The following is a 16,187-nucleotide window of genomic DNA, read 5'->3' as shown; positions in this document are numbered from 1 at the left end:
CTTGGTCTTTATAAGGTTCAATTTCTTTCACAACTGTGCCTGTGTACATCCTATTTTGAAAGTCCAATAGCCTGGAGTGAGATCTAGGCTACATCTGGCTCAGGAATTTTTACAGTCTCCTCCTTTTTGAAGGTCAAAATAACACTACCACTTGGCTCAAGTGCTCAGCACCTCCCCTAGCTTTCAGCCTGGCAGGGTCCATCTAGCCAGCTCCAGGGGAGGATCTCATGGAGTCCACAGACAGACTCAGTTCACTCTCCCTCACCAAATTCAATGACCATAAGGGGGGGGAAGGGGAGGAGGCGTAGGCAAAAATCCCACTTATTCCTGTCTCTTTTATTTGAACAACATGTACTCTCCTCATATGCCCAAGTTATGTGCAATAGCTATAATAACCCCTCACCACTTTGAAGCTGATACTGGTGATCTCCTGCAGGGACTGCCTCAGGGTCTCCAGCCATTCCTTCTCCCCTTGGGGATCCTCCTGGGTGCCAATCACATAGATGTCATGAGGGATGTAGTCAGCAGTGTCGTCACGGGTCTTCCCCTGCCCCTTGGACAGAAACCAGGAGGTGATCTTCTTTGGAGGTGGTGCTGCACCTTTTCTCAACACATCAAAGACCAAAGTAAGTCAGAGTATGTTCTGTCAAACCCAGGATACAGATAACACCTGGGTTCAAAAATGACAGGATTCACATTGACTCCATCCCACATTACTTTCGTATCAGCCAGGGCACATTATTCTAAGATGACAAATATGTTAGACCCACCTGAGTCACTCATGAAGGAGTGACTCTGCTTTACCGCCTTCCTCTGGTTCATTAGCTTACCAAGGCCAAGGCTACCTAAGGGTAAAGGCAGGGAGTTGTACTGCTGGCCTGCCACTGCCTTTTCCTTACTCCTTAAGTATGATTGGGCATAGACTGCTCAGTTCACAGCAGCTGAACTAGGCTTTTCTCCCAAAATAGGGAAAAAACTTAAATTCTGCTGTCCTCACCTACACCCTGTTCCCTTCTCTAAATATTGCAGATACTCAGCTCTCTTCTCAGGCTTCTGGGAATTGCTTTTGCCCTCTCTGCAAGGTGGAGGATAGCTTACACTGCTGCACCTGCTTTGTGCCTGCCAAAATTCCCTGTCACCAGAGGAATCCTTCAGTATCAATCGGGATACTTTACTGTCCTTCGACTGGAACCATGAGAAGTGTCAAACCACATGCAAGAGTAAGCCTAGATATTAGCTCTTTCCATGTGGAAGACAGCCCTGATGTACAATCTGCCATGGAGCACACACAGTGTCCGGAGCTCACTGTGGCAGCTGAGAACATATTTTGGCAAGTGTCTGAAGGAATGCCCATGTGAGAAGGGAGCCCATACCCATATTCCAGGTCCCAATGAAGATGGTGATCATATCAGGCTCTGGTTGCTCTGAGTGTTTATTCTTCATCTGCTGCAGAAGCTGGCAGAATCCTTCTCTCTTCTAGACAGGGAGGAGCAGAGATAATTAATGAGATGCTTAACTCCACTGACACGACCTCTTGATAAACTAGCTGAACCAGGAAATTCCCAGCAGACTTGAAGGGCAGATTAGCTCTCCACTATCCTGAAGCCTTCCAAGAGGCTGTCTTTCCCGTGGTGCTTTTTTAGGCACTTCACTTGTGCATTACTATAACAAGTGCTCAGCTGCTCAGAAGCAGCTCTCTTCTTCCCTCTTTGTCTATATGAACCTTTTTTGCAGCTGTCATCACACAGCTCCTTGCCTCTTCTCACCACTCGCTGATGCTCTGCCCTCCTGCCTCAGGGGCAGCACCTAGGTATGGTTCTCCTTTGCACAGTACACTTGTTCAGCTTCTGGATGTTTCCAGAAAAAAAGGAGAATTTTCTTTTTTTTTGCAAAGCCAAGCATCATCCTTCAGAAGTTCCTCTTTCTGCCAAGGAATGCCTCTTGTACTGCTCCCAGCCAGGTACCTGCTCCAGGCTGGCAGGAAGGAAACACTGTGGATGTACCTTGGAATCAGAGAAAACATATTCCTTCCGCTGCGTTTTTTCTTTTTCTGTTTCCAGCACAATCACCAGTTTGTTTGGGAGCTTCTGGGACTTGATAAGCTGCAAGACTAAAGAGAGGCTGTGTGTCATGAGCTGCAGTCTCTGAAACCAGGCTCCCACCAAAACAAACAGGGCCCCGCTGGCAGGTGCAGGACTTCCATGGCCTCCTGCGCCTGAGGTTCACCTTGCCCTGCACATCTGCACTTCATGTTGCTTAGTCCTGTTCCCTACAGGAACACATTTGGACTCTGAAGTGAAGAGGAGCCCCAACGCTCATTCTGCCTGCAGCTCTTGTCCATCCCAAGTCCTGCAGTCCAAAGTGAAGCCTTGGCTTCCTGCAGGCAATCTCTCTGTATCCTGAGCCAGCCTACATATATTCCTTCCCCATCTGTGAATGAGGATGTAAGACCTCATTTGGTGGTAAAGGTGATTCCTCCCCATCTAAAATAGCAGCTAAGTAATTATGAACACCAGGTGGAGAAAGCCATACATGAAAGACTGATTTTCTAGCAAGAGAGAGCCCAGGGGTATTGACTACTCTTTGATGAATCTCTTTAGCTCAAGCTCAGTGAGCTGCATGTCCAGAAACACAACAGAAAAAGAAGGAAGTTGTTTGAATTGGGCCCTCACAGACCAAACTGGCATTGCTCATCAGGAGAGATACTGATTTACATATAAAAACTCAAGGGAAAGTCACTGAAAAATGTTACTGAAACTGAGTATCTGGCTTTTTACCATCAAAAATCATCACAGAAGTCAGCATGTTCCTTCAGAATGTTTGTTGTTTTTTTTCAAGCGACATTGCTTTTCTGTAGAAAAACGGGTCTATTGCAACCAGCTCTATGGGGAATCTTCTATCCAAACCTGTTCCCTTGCAGTCCTGATACCAGTGTAATTCATTTAGAGCAGGAGGCTGGGTCTGAAACAATCTGTAAAAGCTGGTTATCCTGGTATTGACTCCCTGCTTTCTGTCTAGCCTGACTGGAGCCTTGCACAGCACCCAGTACCCAGCAGAAATACCTGCCCTCTGGGCCAATCCTTGCCCCAAGTGGAGCCAAAGGGAACCCCTTCCCACCATCCGAGGACCCAGAATCTAGTCCAGCATTTGTGACGTTAAGCATCTTACTTTTTTTGTGGGTATAAAACTTGTCTTCTGGACCATCCTTAGATCTCTTGATAATCAATTTTCCCATTTCAACATCAACCTTGAGCTGTATTTTTGAGAAAATTCCTAGGGAGTCAGCTTTCACCTATTGGAAGACAGAGAGGTTTTTCATGAGCGATCTTCTACACTTCAGTCACATGTATTACAAATGCAACACTTCCCTGAATTCCTGGATATACATCATTATGCCAGTCTAACTAGACATCTCTTAAGCATTTGCATGTTGCTAAACAGCATTCAAGAATGGCTGTTATCTCTGTGGCAGCACAGCAAAACTGCCAGGAACTGAAATACCGACATAAATCTGCATTCACTCTCACATGATGCTCAGCATTATTAAAGAAGTCCATTTACCTCAAAAGTGACGGGAGGGATAAGGGAGCGCCGGTGTGTTGAATCAGGACCTTCAATCAACAGTGTTTTCACCTGTAAAAGAAGGTATGTGTAATGTATTGCATTCGGTGATTCAGCACTACACTGAGAGTAACAAAGTCAGAGCAAAGTAATGTTGTTGTAACAGAGGACTGCACTGGTGATGAACAAGAAGCATAACTAGAGGCTAAAGACAACAAGAAGATAATATAAACCAGCTTTAGAACTCTACCTTTTCTTCAATAGAAGACAGCAAAGAAATCAGCTGGTTGAGTTTCAGTACAATATTGACCGGACTTGCTTCACCGAGTATCTGAAACTGCAGCACAGAAACAGAGCGAGAAAGATGGGTGATTACCAAACCCATAGAGCATGGCCTGGAGCATACCAGTCTCACCTCAAGAACACCTCACACACAGAGCAAGGAGCACCACCACCTGTGCCTCTGCCACTCTGATCTGTAACAGGCAGCATGAGAGCACAGTTTGGCTGAACATGCAGAAGTATGGGAGGGGGTAAAGACAAATCTGCAAACCTAGGGTGGAGGCAGGTGGGGATGCAAGGGAGTCATCTTGCTGCTGGAGGGCAGGTTTGCATGACCAGGTCCAGAACTCGACATACAGAAGTCCTGAACATTTGGTTTTCTGGGCTACTAGTGGGGAAAGGAAGGTCATGGTGACTTAAATGGGCCTGGGAGAAGGAAGGATTTGGCAGTGAAACATCCTGGAGGATGGAGAGATGTGAGTCCTCAGGTGGTTCGTGGTGCTTTCCTCTGGGACAGGAAGAGAGACCAGGCAGAGGGGACTATGGAATAAGTGAAACTGTGGGATGGTAACTCACTGTGTGCCCTCTGCAGTGCAGCCAGAAAGAGGCTAGAGAGAACAGAAGTGGCAACTGATCACCCAAATCCTGCTGGCCATTGCTGAGTAGCCAGAAGCTGTCCCTCCCCACTGCTGACAGTGACCCACACTCCTCTCCTCCTTTTCCCACCTTCCAGCCCACTCACCTGTGAGCGCTGATGGATACCAGGATGCAACTGCTGCTCAAACACCTTCTGGATGGATTCCAGAGATGGGAGAGTCCTAGACGCCTCACTGGGAACAGAGATACAGCAGAGGTCTGAGGCTGTGTCCCTGGGTTGGTTAGGACTTGGACAAAGTCACACAGCAGAGACTATGGGCAATATTCACACTGGGCCTGCCCTCGCCATGTGCCCTTTGAGCTGATGGGATGGATGGTCACAGTATTTCCCAGCTGCCTTGGTGACACTGCCAACAGAGGCAGTTAAGTCAGGCAGGTGACTTTGTCTGGAAATGGCTGGAGCATGGCAGTTCCTTGGGTTTATCTCTGGAAGTTCTAACTACCTAAATCACCCCAGAAAGATATCCCAGACTGGGCAAAGCCCTAGGACACTGTGTAAAACCAGCATCAACCCAACTATGCCAACTCATAGGTCAAAGTGCACTTGAATATCTCAAAGCCCAGCACAGTCTGGAGCCTCTGAATGCTGGAGTGATAGAAGCAGTTCAGTTTTGCATGGGTCCTGCATAGCTGTTGAGGATGTTGCAGTCTGCTGGGGACTCTGCACGAAGAGGAAACTAATTTTTAGCTATTTCATCTCAGATGACAAAGAGGGGCTGGGCACAGTGAGGGGGTGGAAGAGCCAGAGCCTTTCATCTCTTGAGCGGAACTGTTTGCGGGTAACAATGAGATTCCTTCTGCAGTTCCCAATTAGCTTTCACAGGATGCTCATTTGTCAAAATGCTGCTGTATGAATTTGGCACAGCAGCCATGCACCAATAATGACAAGACTTATCTCAGAAAGAGCAGCCAGGGAACACAGGTCAAAAGGAAGGTGATGGTGGGAGCAGTGCTAGAATGCTTGCATTGTGTCCAGTCAGCGGTGGATGTTAATGATTTCCCTCACTTTCCTAAGTCTGAAAGGACCGGATTTTATTCCCTGTTTGTTGAGGAGTGTGCTCCAAAAGTGAAAGTATGCCTGCCAAAGAACAGATATTTGTCTAGGTGCTGAACTATGGATGAATAATTGCCTAAATTAAGCTTGCATGTTTGAAATTTCAGTCTGAAAGACTTGCCATGGGGCACAATTCTTTGTGCATGGCTTGCAGGAATCTGGATCTGCTAAACTTAGTCCTCCAACACCACTCTTCAGCTCTGGATCACCTAGAGTCAGTGTCACTGCAAATGGCTCTGGGCCCAAACCCAAAACTCCCATGGATTTCAGTCAGGCCCCAGGAGGCTGCAGGCAGTCGCAGCAGCATTGGGTGAAGTTCACTTTGGGAAGAATGAAAGGGTATTTACTGTGACGAAGCGTGCAGGATGTGCAGCCCATCTCTTGAAAACATGGAACAGCGGCTGTTTGAAGCAACTCAGAAGTCATTTTTTCAAGGGAAAATTGCCCTCTGTTTATGATGAAACATGTAGCACATGTGTGAGGAGGGGGTAGACCCTCTGTGAGCAAACAAACTCAGCAAACCCCTGGGGTGGCTTTAATTGCACTTGTAACTCCTTTCGTTTTCTTGTCTTGACAGTATGAAAGAAATACATGCAGAGATCTTCACTGGTGTCAGAAGCCTGTGTCCCCACGTGCAGTAGCACAAGTGCTCGAAAAACTGCCTTAAAAGCTCTATGTGCAAATTATCCTGTGAGAGAGAATAAACAGGAGCATGCATAGCAATGATCAATGACCAAATCATGGCTTCAGACAGTAGCAGATTGAATAGGCCACTACTTAAATCTGAATGAAGTCCACTCACATGGGTAGTCCCTACTCTTCATGAGGCAGTTTTCCAGCTGTTGGAGGATTCCTCTGACCAAGGAAACCTTGGTATGCCAATTTATTTTAGCACTGAATGCCTCATAAAGTACCCATCAGCCCTGAAAGTTTCTCTGTTGTTTCATTTTCAGCATATAAGCTGCCAGACAGAACAGCTTCTCCCCAGAGTGGCTGCTCTGTAGTCTCCCAGGCCCTGATAAGGAGATGTGCCATGGCTCCTCTGACCCCCTTGGCCACAGCTAGCCCTAGAAGATAGCAGCTTCTTCCAGCAGAGTTAAAACCCCAACACTAGGGTCAGGTCCTTGCTGAGTTAATCAGGGACTAAGGGTGAGGGAAGAGCTCACAAACATTGCACTCTGGTCTGCTGTGGCCCAGCTGTGCTTGAGGTCCTTGGTCAGAAATGGGTCCTGCACCTGTCCGTGGATAATACCCGAACTGAAAAAGGCACAGGCTGTTCACAAACAGCTGGCCCAATGCCTCTCCCAGCCCCACCGTTCACTCTAAACTCTTCTTTTCCTGACCACTGAGCACTCCAGTATGCATTCCCTCTATCTAAGGTCAGCGGTCAGTACTCACCCACAGCCCGGAATAAAACACAGGAGTGAGTCAGCCAAATGGCACTGGATGCTCATTTTTCACAGTGATAGCAGCATGTCTGAGTGTGACCCTCAAAGCTGGTGCAGCTGGGCTTTGGGAGGTGGGGAGAAGCCAGAATACAGCATCACAAAAGCATCAGATTCACAGCAAATCAGTGTGGGTCCCCAACAGCTGGGTCAGCTCAGCTACAGCAAATAGCCACTGCATACTCCTAACCCTCAGCACTGCCAGGAAATTCAAAGGAGCTTCAGCTCCACTGAAAGAGCTCATCTGGACCAATTCTTCTTGTTGTTTATTTGTTGGGGTTTTTTAACCTATTCTCAAATAGTGTAAAAATAATGGAGTTGGATAGCAAAAGAAGACACCAAGAAGCAGCTCAGGAATTACCTGTATGTACAGCCTGGAATCCCTGTGCAGCTGAAGAAAGATCAGGGAAATAAAAGCTAAATTTGGGGAATGCCACTGGGTAAATTTGAGAAATCTGATAAGGAAAGTAAGCTAAACCCTAAGACAACCTTGGAGATTAAGACTGCAGAAAACAGTAAGATACCCAAGCACCTGACTATTAGCCAGCTGAAGCTAAGCAAACTGGTTGGATAGTAGAGATTCATGGGCCAATCTGAATAGAGAGGGAAAGGTTCCTCAGTGAGACCTGTCAGGGACTGAATGCAGCCACAGCCTGCAGTTCTGGACCTTCATGAAAACATTGAGAAGGCAGCTCCAGCAAGCTGAAATAATGCAGGTATGGGGAGAAAATGCTGAGGAAGGGGAGAAGAACTGCATGAGGACATACATTTCCATAGCTATGTGCAGCAGGACAGAGGGCAGGCATTTGCTCTTTGCTGCATTTGTGGTGGTTCAGTGCCCCTTCAGGCTTCCACCAGCAACAGAATTCACCCAGCTCTGCTCTAGGATGCCACTTTGCAAAGTCCAGTCACCAAAAATCCTGCAGAAAACCTGGAAATGTAAGAGGTGTCCTGGCAGTAGAGGGAATTATGGACCCGTTGCATCTTCTTTTTTTATCATCCCATGTGTATTTATGAGGAGCAGAGTTGTGAAATCCAGATAAGGTGAAGTAGGATAAGAAGTTGGAAATGGAAGAAGCCAACCATCATCCTAAGAGCAGTACTGGAAATGTTTTAGTAAGACAAGACTCTCACTTGTGATTTCATTCAATTTTAGTTTCCATTGTTCAGGTTTATTCTTAGCTAGCCACCTGGGTCTCCCCTTCACTGGGCACAGAGAAGCAAAGCTCTCAGGCAGGATGCAAAAGGGGAGCTCTTTGCACAGCCTGTTGTCAGTCCTCCCAAGGCATTCTCTGTGGGAAGCTGGCTTCTAGGAGAACAGCCTCAGGCCAACAGCACTACCAGCCTTACTTCTACAGGAGAGAAGGGTATTGAAGCCACAGATAGAGTGTGGAAGTGTGTGCCCTCTGTCATACAGTGCTCCAAGATCTCTGCAGAAGTGTGAGCTGATCTCATTTGCTTACAAGCAGCAAGGGGGGGAAATCACATCCTTCCACCAGAGAAAGAGAAAGCTCTGCAAGGTTTTAGTTCCCTGTTGGAGTTTTTCTATTTGGGACATGGAAGGTCTACAAATAGGAAAGGTAAAATTTGTAGAGTCTAAGCTGGTTCCTTCTTTCATTTGAGCTGGACTTGACCGACATCAGTGGAATCATTCCAAGTTCACAGTGCATTAGTGGGAACGAAAATCAGGGTTTAAAACCTAGTTATGCACCAACATGTGCTTGTTTTCATAAAGGACTTGTGCTTGACAATTCTGTGGGTGTCATTTATGCATTACCAAATGATGCAGTTAATCGGTTAGTGCATTTTTGGTTTTGTTTCTTTCTAAACAAAGCATAAAATATAATCCTCCACTGACTGAAACTGCCTACAAGGAGACTTCACTGTCACAGCTGTGTCTTTTATATAGATCTCATATCTTTGGACCAGAAACACAGGTCATAAATATGCTGGTTTTGAGGGCAAGCCAATTTCCTGTGTCAGAAATGCAGGTCCTGAATGCATACACATGAAACCTGTATTAGACTGCATTGTTACAGCATTGTGCTCTGAAAACCAGCCTCTAGTTACCTGAAGAGTCCTTTACAAAGAACTGTAAGTAGTTTCTTCAGTTGAGGAAGATTGCTTGAGCCAGTCTGCACCATCTCGAAGTCACTGATGATGTGAACTCGCAAGTAATCCTGGATGAGTTTAAGGTGCTCATCGGAGACACTGTGAAAGAAACAGACAGGTCAAAATGCAACTTTTCTCTCTACTCACAAACATCAAACAGCTTTCTTATTTTCCTGAAACGCCCATTGCCAGCACAGGCAGGTGGAGGGTAGTGTGCCTTGGACTTCAGTGTAAACATGCAGTTCTCAGAGTTGGACCATGGATCCCTTGCCACTGCTGACACCTTCTCCTTGTCCTCCTTCCCCACCCCAAACCATCCCCTCCAGGACTGCTGAGTTGCCATGCCAGGGGAAGTCTTGTAATGCCTGGCTTTGCCAAAGCCATGTGGGGCCATTAGCCTCCGCGGGTAAAACCAGAGTGCTGTGAGATTGCTAATAGTCAGCAGTCCAGGGACTCTGGGAAGATGAAGACTCCCTTTCACCTCACCAACTTCCACTTTGAAGGTTTTATTCCAAACAATCCAAAACAATCTCAGGGGGGCTGAGTCCACAGAGCTGCACAGGGTGCTCCCCTCCTCCCTGTCTCTGTGGTGCTTGGACTCCAGCACCGCAAGGAAGGATGAACCAGGCAGACTGTATGGCCTGTCTCGTGCCCTAACAAATGTACACACAGTGGCTGCTAATGACAATGTAGATGAAATGGTGGAGGCAGCTGAACAAACTGGGTTTCTCCCAATCAGTCAGCTGCTATTGGGCCACCACAACAGGACCGGTGCTGCCATGCATGACCACTGTTTGCTCACAGCCACCTACTGCTCTGCCAACAGACATGTCTTCTGATGTTATTTTTGCTTTATTTTTAAACTTTGCAAATCTGCTCATCAAATGTCATGTGGTTTCTTCTAAGGCTTCAGTGCATGTTCAGATTTGACACAGCTAGCAGGTGGGACAATGTGAGTCAGACCTGTAATTGGAGCAAATCAGTAAGTATGAGCACCTGGAAATCCACACACGAGTTTATTCCTTCTGAGCACTGGCTGATGCTTTCTAATACAATCTGTAGTCTAGGCACATGACTAATACACCAAAGTTCCCTCAGACATAGCCAACCTTTATATTAGAAAACTATACCTCAGTGCAGGAAGTCTACTGTGGAACTGATTCTGTTCTTCATTTGGTAGTATAAATCAGGAGCAATTTTGTTGACTCAAACAGGTCCTCAGCTGTCCCAAACAGAGAGGCCCAGAGAGCACAGAGCTGGGCTGAAGGCTGGTTCTGCAGCCTGTGACTTGCCATCCTCACCTGCTTGTGTCCTGGTACTGCAGTCGTTGGAGTAGTGTCTCGGAAAGGGACAGCTTATTAACATCTGCCACCCTGGAGTTTTCAGGGAGAGGAGAGATCTCCTTCATCTCGCCGCTTGGCAGTGCCATGAGGAGGTTGCGTGGAGGCAGGATAGGAGGAGTAGGTACCAGGTCTGGCAAGGAGGAAGGGAAAGGCACAGTCATCCCAGCATGGCAATTCGACCTCCTCCCCCTCATCCCCAGGCGGGGCAAAGCACACACTGCAGTGGCAGTCCTTGCAGAAGCCATCCCTTCTGAAGGGCCTCTGATGTCGGAGCTGGAAAACTCAGGGCTCGGTACTGGCCCAGCCCTGTTCCCAAGGATTTCAGTGGTGTGAGACCAGTGGGATGAACTGCCAGGCTTGGACCTCACGTGCAAGGAGTACATGCCTCTGCCTGGCAGTACAACCTCATCCGAGCCAGTTTGGCTGTCCCATCTACACAGCAGCTGTGAAGGCTAATTAGTTAAGTTGAATATAATGCTTAGGGAACATAGTTGCACCTCACCTATATCATTCCTATTATCACAGGGATCTAGTACTGGGGCAGAATGGATGGAGAGGCATGACAGAAAGAGCACTAGAAGCTGCTATTGGGAAGGAGCAAACAGCTAAAGTAAGCAAACAAATGGAGAAAATAGACCCTAGGATCCAGTGCAGAGGGGCTGAATATTCTGCCTTGACTTGTGGGCATCAAGTTGGAAGCACAAAGGGTTTTCCTGCTTTGTCATCCTGCTGCTCAGCATACATCCCTCGCCTGGGAGAAGGGTGGGTTCATCTCCATTGATCCCAACCATGGTTACCTTTCTTTTCATACCAGTTGGTCTGACACTTTATTACACCTGTAGTGTGTAGCTGATTGAGTTGTGAGGTTTTGTTTGGTTGGTTATTTCCTAATAGTGGAATTTGCATTACAAAAAGATCCACAGGACTGATCCACTGCTCCTGGGCAGGAGCTGTGATTCACAAAGCCACTGTAGCACTGAGCCATGGCACAGCTGGGTGGTGCATCTGCAGGGTGCTCATCTTCCACCTCTGCAGTTCCATGTGTAAGAGGCCAGACATCTGTAGGCCCTATAGGTCCCAGCACGATGGCACCAAAGTGCCTTAACAGAATAAAATTCTGCATGCAGCTCAGCCCCAGTGCTCATCCCTCTTCATCTGAAGACTTTTAGCCTTGACTTCATTCCCTGTTGCTCGCCTCTCTCTGTATTATTTTTGCCGTAGTTCCCTCTCCCGCCCTGGGAGCTGGAGACTTCAGTGCAGCTGGCTAAAAACCAGGAACATCCTTCCTGAGCAGCTTTGCAAAATTTTGTTCTGTTTCTTCAGGAGAATTGCATAGAAAAATCTTCCAGCTCCTGTTAGATGTACATTGGGTTGCATAAATGGACACAGACACATCAATCTGCTCTAGTGCACATGCCTGTCTGTCTGTCCCAGGGTCTGTGTCCTTCAGACAAATTTCATTTCCAGACAGACATCAGAAAGGACAGGAAGGATGGCTCTGTGGGCATGGTCTTCCCCTGGGATTCAGGAGAACAATGACAGATCCAAGGGATGATCCACGAAAAAATGAAGCAACAATCCAAGACCAGTGAGTGGCAGGAGCTCACAGTGACATTTCATGTAATATAGCTGGGATGATGCCAGTCACACCTCTTCACCATACAGCTGCCTCTGTACACAGAGTGAGACTGTCTGCCACTGCCAGATCCATTCCCTCTCTTTGTGACTGTTAGAAATGTCCCCTAGTCAGAGCAGTTGAAGAGGCCTGAGTTTCAGGTAACTCAAGACCCTGAGCAGCTGCAGGTGCATGGCACTGCAGAGATGTGCTCCAAGTCTTGAGGGGAGCATCTCCACTGCTAAGACAGGCCCAACAGATGCAGCACAGGGAGAGAGGTAGAGAGGCATGGGAGATGGCTGGACACAAACCAGATAAGGACAGACCAGGACAACAGATTAGCCAGCCACACAATGGATACAATATACTTCTCTGCAGACAGTCTCAATGCATTCCCTCAGGTAAGCTAAGCTGATGCTCCAGGTGCAGTATCACGAGCCATGAGGGCTCACTGCCTCAGGATCTTGCCATCTCAGGTCTCTCTATGCTCTGCTCCATTTTATGGCCTGACATCCTCTAATCCCCTGCCGGCACTGCAAGGGGGGATTAGATGACAGTCAAGAGGTAGGAGTCAAGGGTCTGCATCACCAAGTCACATCATGGGTTTCTTACCAGCATCCTCTTCCAGTTCATCTGCAGCCTCCTCTTCTTCCCGTGGCACTGGATATTTGAGGTGCCATACTAGGCCCATGTTCTCCTTCCTGTAAAATTCTATCAGTTCCTCCAAGTTCTCAAAATACTTCACAGGAACACCCTCTGATGCCTGAAACAAAACACAAAGGCTGTCATGATCTGGGACTTCCTACCACTGCCCCTCTCAGAAGGAAAAACAAAGTCATAGAGAGAGGAAAAAGCCACTACTGCTGTCCAGAGAAAGCCAGCCCCGCTCTAGCTGACCACAGGCTCTGTGCAATACAGCTCCTGCAGCACAAACAGAAACAGATACGCTCCACGTGTTCCAGCCAGAGTCAGCAGAAACACCAACCTCAAAGACTCACTGAAGCCAACTGAAAGAGCTCTCTCGCTGGATTCCTTGTGCTTGGCTTCACAGCAAAGGAAGACTTTAAAAACAAAGAATTCTCCTGGATTAATTTTGGCATTCCCTCTTTTACTGAGCACAAAACCTCTGTACTGGGGTTTTTTTGTGGCATCCAAGAAGAATTTTTCTGTGAAAATGCAAGATAAACATGGCTAAATCCAGACACTGGCATCCCTTCCAGGATGCAAAGGCTCAGAACTAGGTTCAAATGAAACAAGCCAGCAAGGTACCATCCTGTGCAAAAATGCTGGGAGGAAGGTTTAGAGAGCTGAGGCTCAGGATCCAGAGAGGACTGCGAACATGTCGGATGTGACACTGCATGTGCCAGCTGAAGTCTCACTGTGACTAGACCTGTTTCTAGCACAGCCCTGGCCACTAATCTCAGGAAATGGATACCTACAGAGGGAAGACACAGGGATAAGGTTTTAGAGGTGTTCAGAACCAAAGATTTAGAGCAATTATATTCACACATTGGCACGAATGGTGAATCTCCTGGACCCACCAAGCAGGAACAGCTGCCATCCCTGCAGCTCTGCTCCATTGCTTCGACCAAGGGCCCTGCTAAAGACAGGGAAACAATCTGTCATGGCTCAGCGCAGACCTCCTGACCAAAGGATAGGACTCTGCATTACTTCCAGAACTGCACTGAAGTGCCGTCCGAGCCCAAGGCTACAGCAACATGCAACCAAACCTCTGATCCCTCCTCTCAGGGCATGTTCTTTCTGGAAGGGTGCTCTGTTTCTGGACAAAAGGTTTTCCCACAGAAACCAGCCCAAGAAGGCCCCATCTACAGATGCAGAAAAACATCAGGAAGCAGGGACAGCACAGTGCAGAGCAGTTGTTTTCCAGCCCAAAAAAACTTGACTGAAAAGAGCAACACTGGGAACTGTTCACAACTAGGGATATGGCAACAGTGGGTAATCCAAAGGAAGATCTGATGGTCACAATGGCAGGCTTGGCTAGCACTATTTGGACTGCATAAAGCTAGATTTTGCACAGTAAACATGGTTAGTTAATAACGAATTAAAGCTTTGCCTCCAATTTGAGTTCATTTGTTAGGCAGCCACACTTCAGACTTTCTGCCTCTGACTAACAGGCAGGGCATTTAAACTGATTTGGGGATTGCAGCTTTTGCCTGTAAAAATTAACACACACAAATACGTGTTTGAACAAGCATATTTACCTTCCATTTGTGTTTGCCCAGTTTCTTAATCTCTGTGAAATATTTTGTTTAAAAGCCAAATATAGCAAACCCAAGAGATTAAACAGGAGAAATGTTAGCAAAACCCACAGCAAGCAGAACACAGAAAAATGTCTTCAGTGAGTCCTAGCAGCAACAAGATTTCTTTTTAACTTTTCCTAAGGAATAAAGTCCCAGGCCAGAAATTAGGACAGTGCTTTCAACAGTGAACTGCATTTGAAGCCACCAATGCCCTCAGGCCTGCCATCAAAAATACCTTTAATTTACACCATTAACTACACCTGCAAGTGTAGGCTCAGCAAGACACATTTTCATAACAAATGTGGGTGATGTTTCTGAGAGCTCTCCCTGTACAGCCTCCTTTTCTGTCTCCCACATAAATGCTCCTGCTTTTACCATGATTTATTATTCTCATACACAGGAAAATTTCACATTCAGCATGAAGGCAATGCTTGGGCAAACATTGGATTATATTTTTGTGAGGCCAGAGGTGTTGAAACAAATTGCTGGTTAAAACTGCACATGCCTGTAACAGTGGAGGCCAAATCCTGCTCTGCTAGAGCAGCACAGACTTAGCACAATCAGAATGACTTCTCATTTACACCAACTAATGCAAATAGTGTCTGCATCCTCCTAGACTCTGCTGCTTCTTGATGCCAAGTGTGAGGGCTGGGAATCAGGAAAAACCACCAAGGTAAAAAACAGCACTCTGCTCTAATCCATCATATGAAAGGGTTCTGAAGTCACGGCACTGCCTTGGAACAGACCTGGAATAGTTTGGGCAGTTCTTCCATGTTTGACTGTTCGTGTCCCCTGCAGTACCTTCCTGTGCTGTGAAATTCCCATTTCCATGACTGTTTATGCAGGTGTGCCCAGCAGACCCCCAGCAGTCCAGAGTGCACTGTTAGCAGCACTGATGGCAGCACGCTCAGCCTTCATGCCCAGCCCATGGCAGTGTCACACACACTTCATCCTCTGGACTAACCAGCCTGGGCTGCCTACTGCCCACCTACAGCACCCATAGACTGGCTGGAGATCACGTTGGACAAGGCTTGTGATGGTTTTCTTTTCCCTAAGCTACCCCAACGGGCATCTGGAAAAAGGCATTAGTCCCATCAGAGCACGTACACAGACCCTAAAAAACACCAAGGGTAAACAGGGTCAGGGTTTTCCATTTGCTTCTTTATGGGAGGGAAGCTTTGCCATCGGTGCTCTCTCCCACCTCTTGAATAACTGCAGCCTACTCTGCTCCTTTTTCCAAAGTCATCTTCACACTCCTACTTCACTTTGCAAAGACCTTGCTGTCTGCCTGCTTCCCCAGATCTCCCCCTGACTGATGACTGTCCCTACAAATCCCCATCCCCCCCTGCACAGCATCCCTCCCACCCCCAGCGCCTAAACACTGTCTTCTCAGCCTTGTTTTGCCCCCCAGCTCTTTCTCTACCAGTGTGCCTGCTAGCAGACAGACTGTCCTGCACAGCTTTTTTAAGGCCAAATGAAGCCTTGGTGCAAGTGGGAGGAAAGGCTGAATTAGTGCTTTTTGCTGCCAAGGACAGTTCAGTCTCTGAAACCATGCTGGTCTCTGTGGTAACCAGAAGAAGCTGCATTTTGCAACAGGCCTTCTTCCTCTAACTCACTGCATTTCCAGAGTGACTGAAGCCTGTGGTCCAGCCCAAATTCCCCAGCATGACCATAACCCCCAGCTCTCATGCAGAGTAGCTGGATGCACACACAAGCATAGAGGCTCCACTGTTGCACACCTTTTCTACCCTGGGAGCTTGGCTGGCTGGCCAGACAGCCAGCCTACCACCTGCAGCCACCCTTCTGGATGAAGCACACCATCTCCTTTCTCAAGGAGAACTGGAATTTGTGGGTATA

The 16,187-nt window shown here is 47.4% G+C and overlaps 1 protein-coding gene across 1 annotated transcript in view; it reads right to left on the bottom strand.

Annotated features, from left to right (window-relative positions):
- Positions 1 to 12,871, bottom strand: part of INPP5D (inositol polyphosphate-5-phosphatase, 145kDa) — a gene marked incomplete at its 5' end in the record, with an annotated part of 25,553 nt that extends 12,682 nt beyond the window's left edge. The window contains 10 exons of the mRNA XM_009084541.1: positions 404 to 600; positions 1,374 to 1,476; positions 2,004 to 2,110; positions 3,169 to 3,292; positions 3,562 to 3,633; positions 3,812 to 3,892; positions 4,586 to 4,673; positions 9,070 to 9,210; positions 10,413 to 10,584; positions 12,682 to 12,871. Coding sequence (XP_009082789.1) covers positions 404 to 600; positions 1,374 to 1,476; positions 2,004 to 2,110; positions 3,169 to 3,292; positions 3,562 to 3,633; positions 3,812 to 3,892; positions 4,586 to 4,673; positions 9,070 to 9,210; positions 10,413 to 10,584; positions 12,682 to 12,871 — 1,275 coding nt within the window. The remainder of the gene's footprint in view (positions 1 to 403; positions 601 to 1,373; positions 1,477 to 2,003; positions 2,111 to 3,168; positions 3,293 to 3,561; positions 3,634 to 3,811; positions 3,893 to 4,585; positions 4,674 to 9,069; positions 9,211 to 10,412; positions 10,585 to 12,681) is intronic.
- Between the last annotated feature and the right edge of the window lie 3,316 nt (positions 12,872 to 16,187).

Source organism: Acanthisitta chloris, unplaced genomic scaffold (genome assembly GCF_000695815.1).
Source record: "Acanthisitta chloris isolate BGI_N310 unplaced genomic scaffold, ASM69581v1 scaffold28441, whole genome shotgun sequence".
Classification (NCBI taxonomy): domain Eukaryota; kingdom Metazoa; phylum Chordata; class Aves; order Passeriformes; family Acanthisittidae; genus Acanthisitta; species Acanthisitta chloris.
The sequence above is the reverse complement of the archived record's forward strand: the minus strand, read 5'-3'. Positions and strand labels throughout refer to the sequence as shown.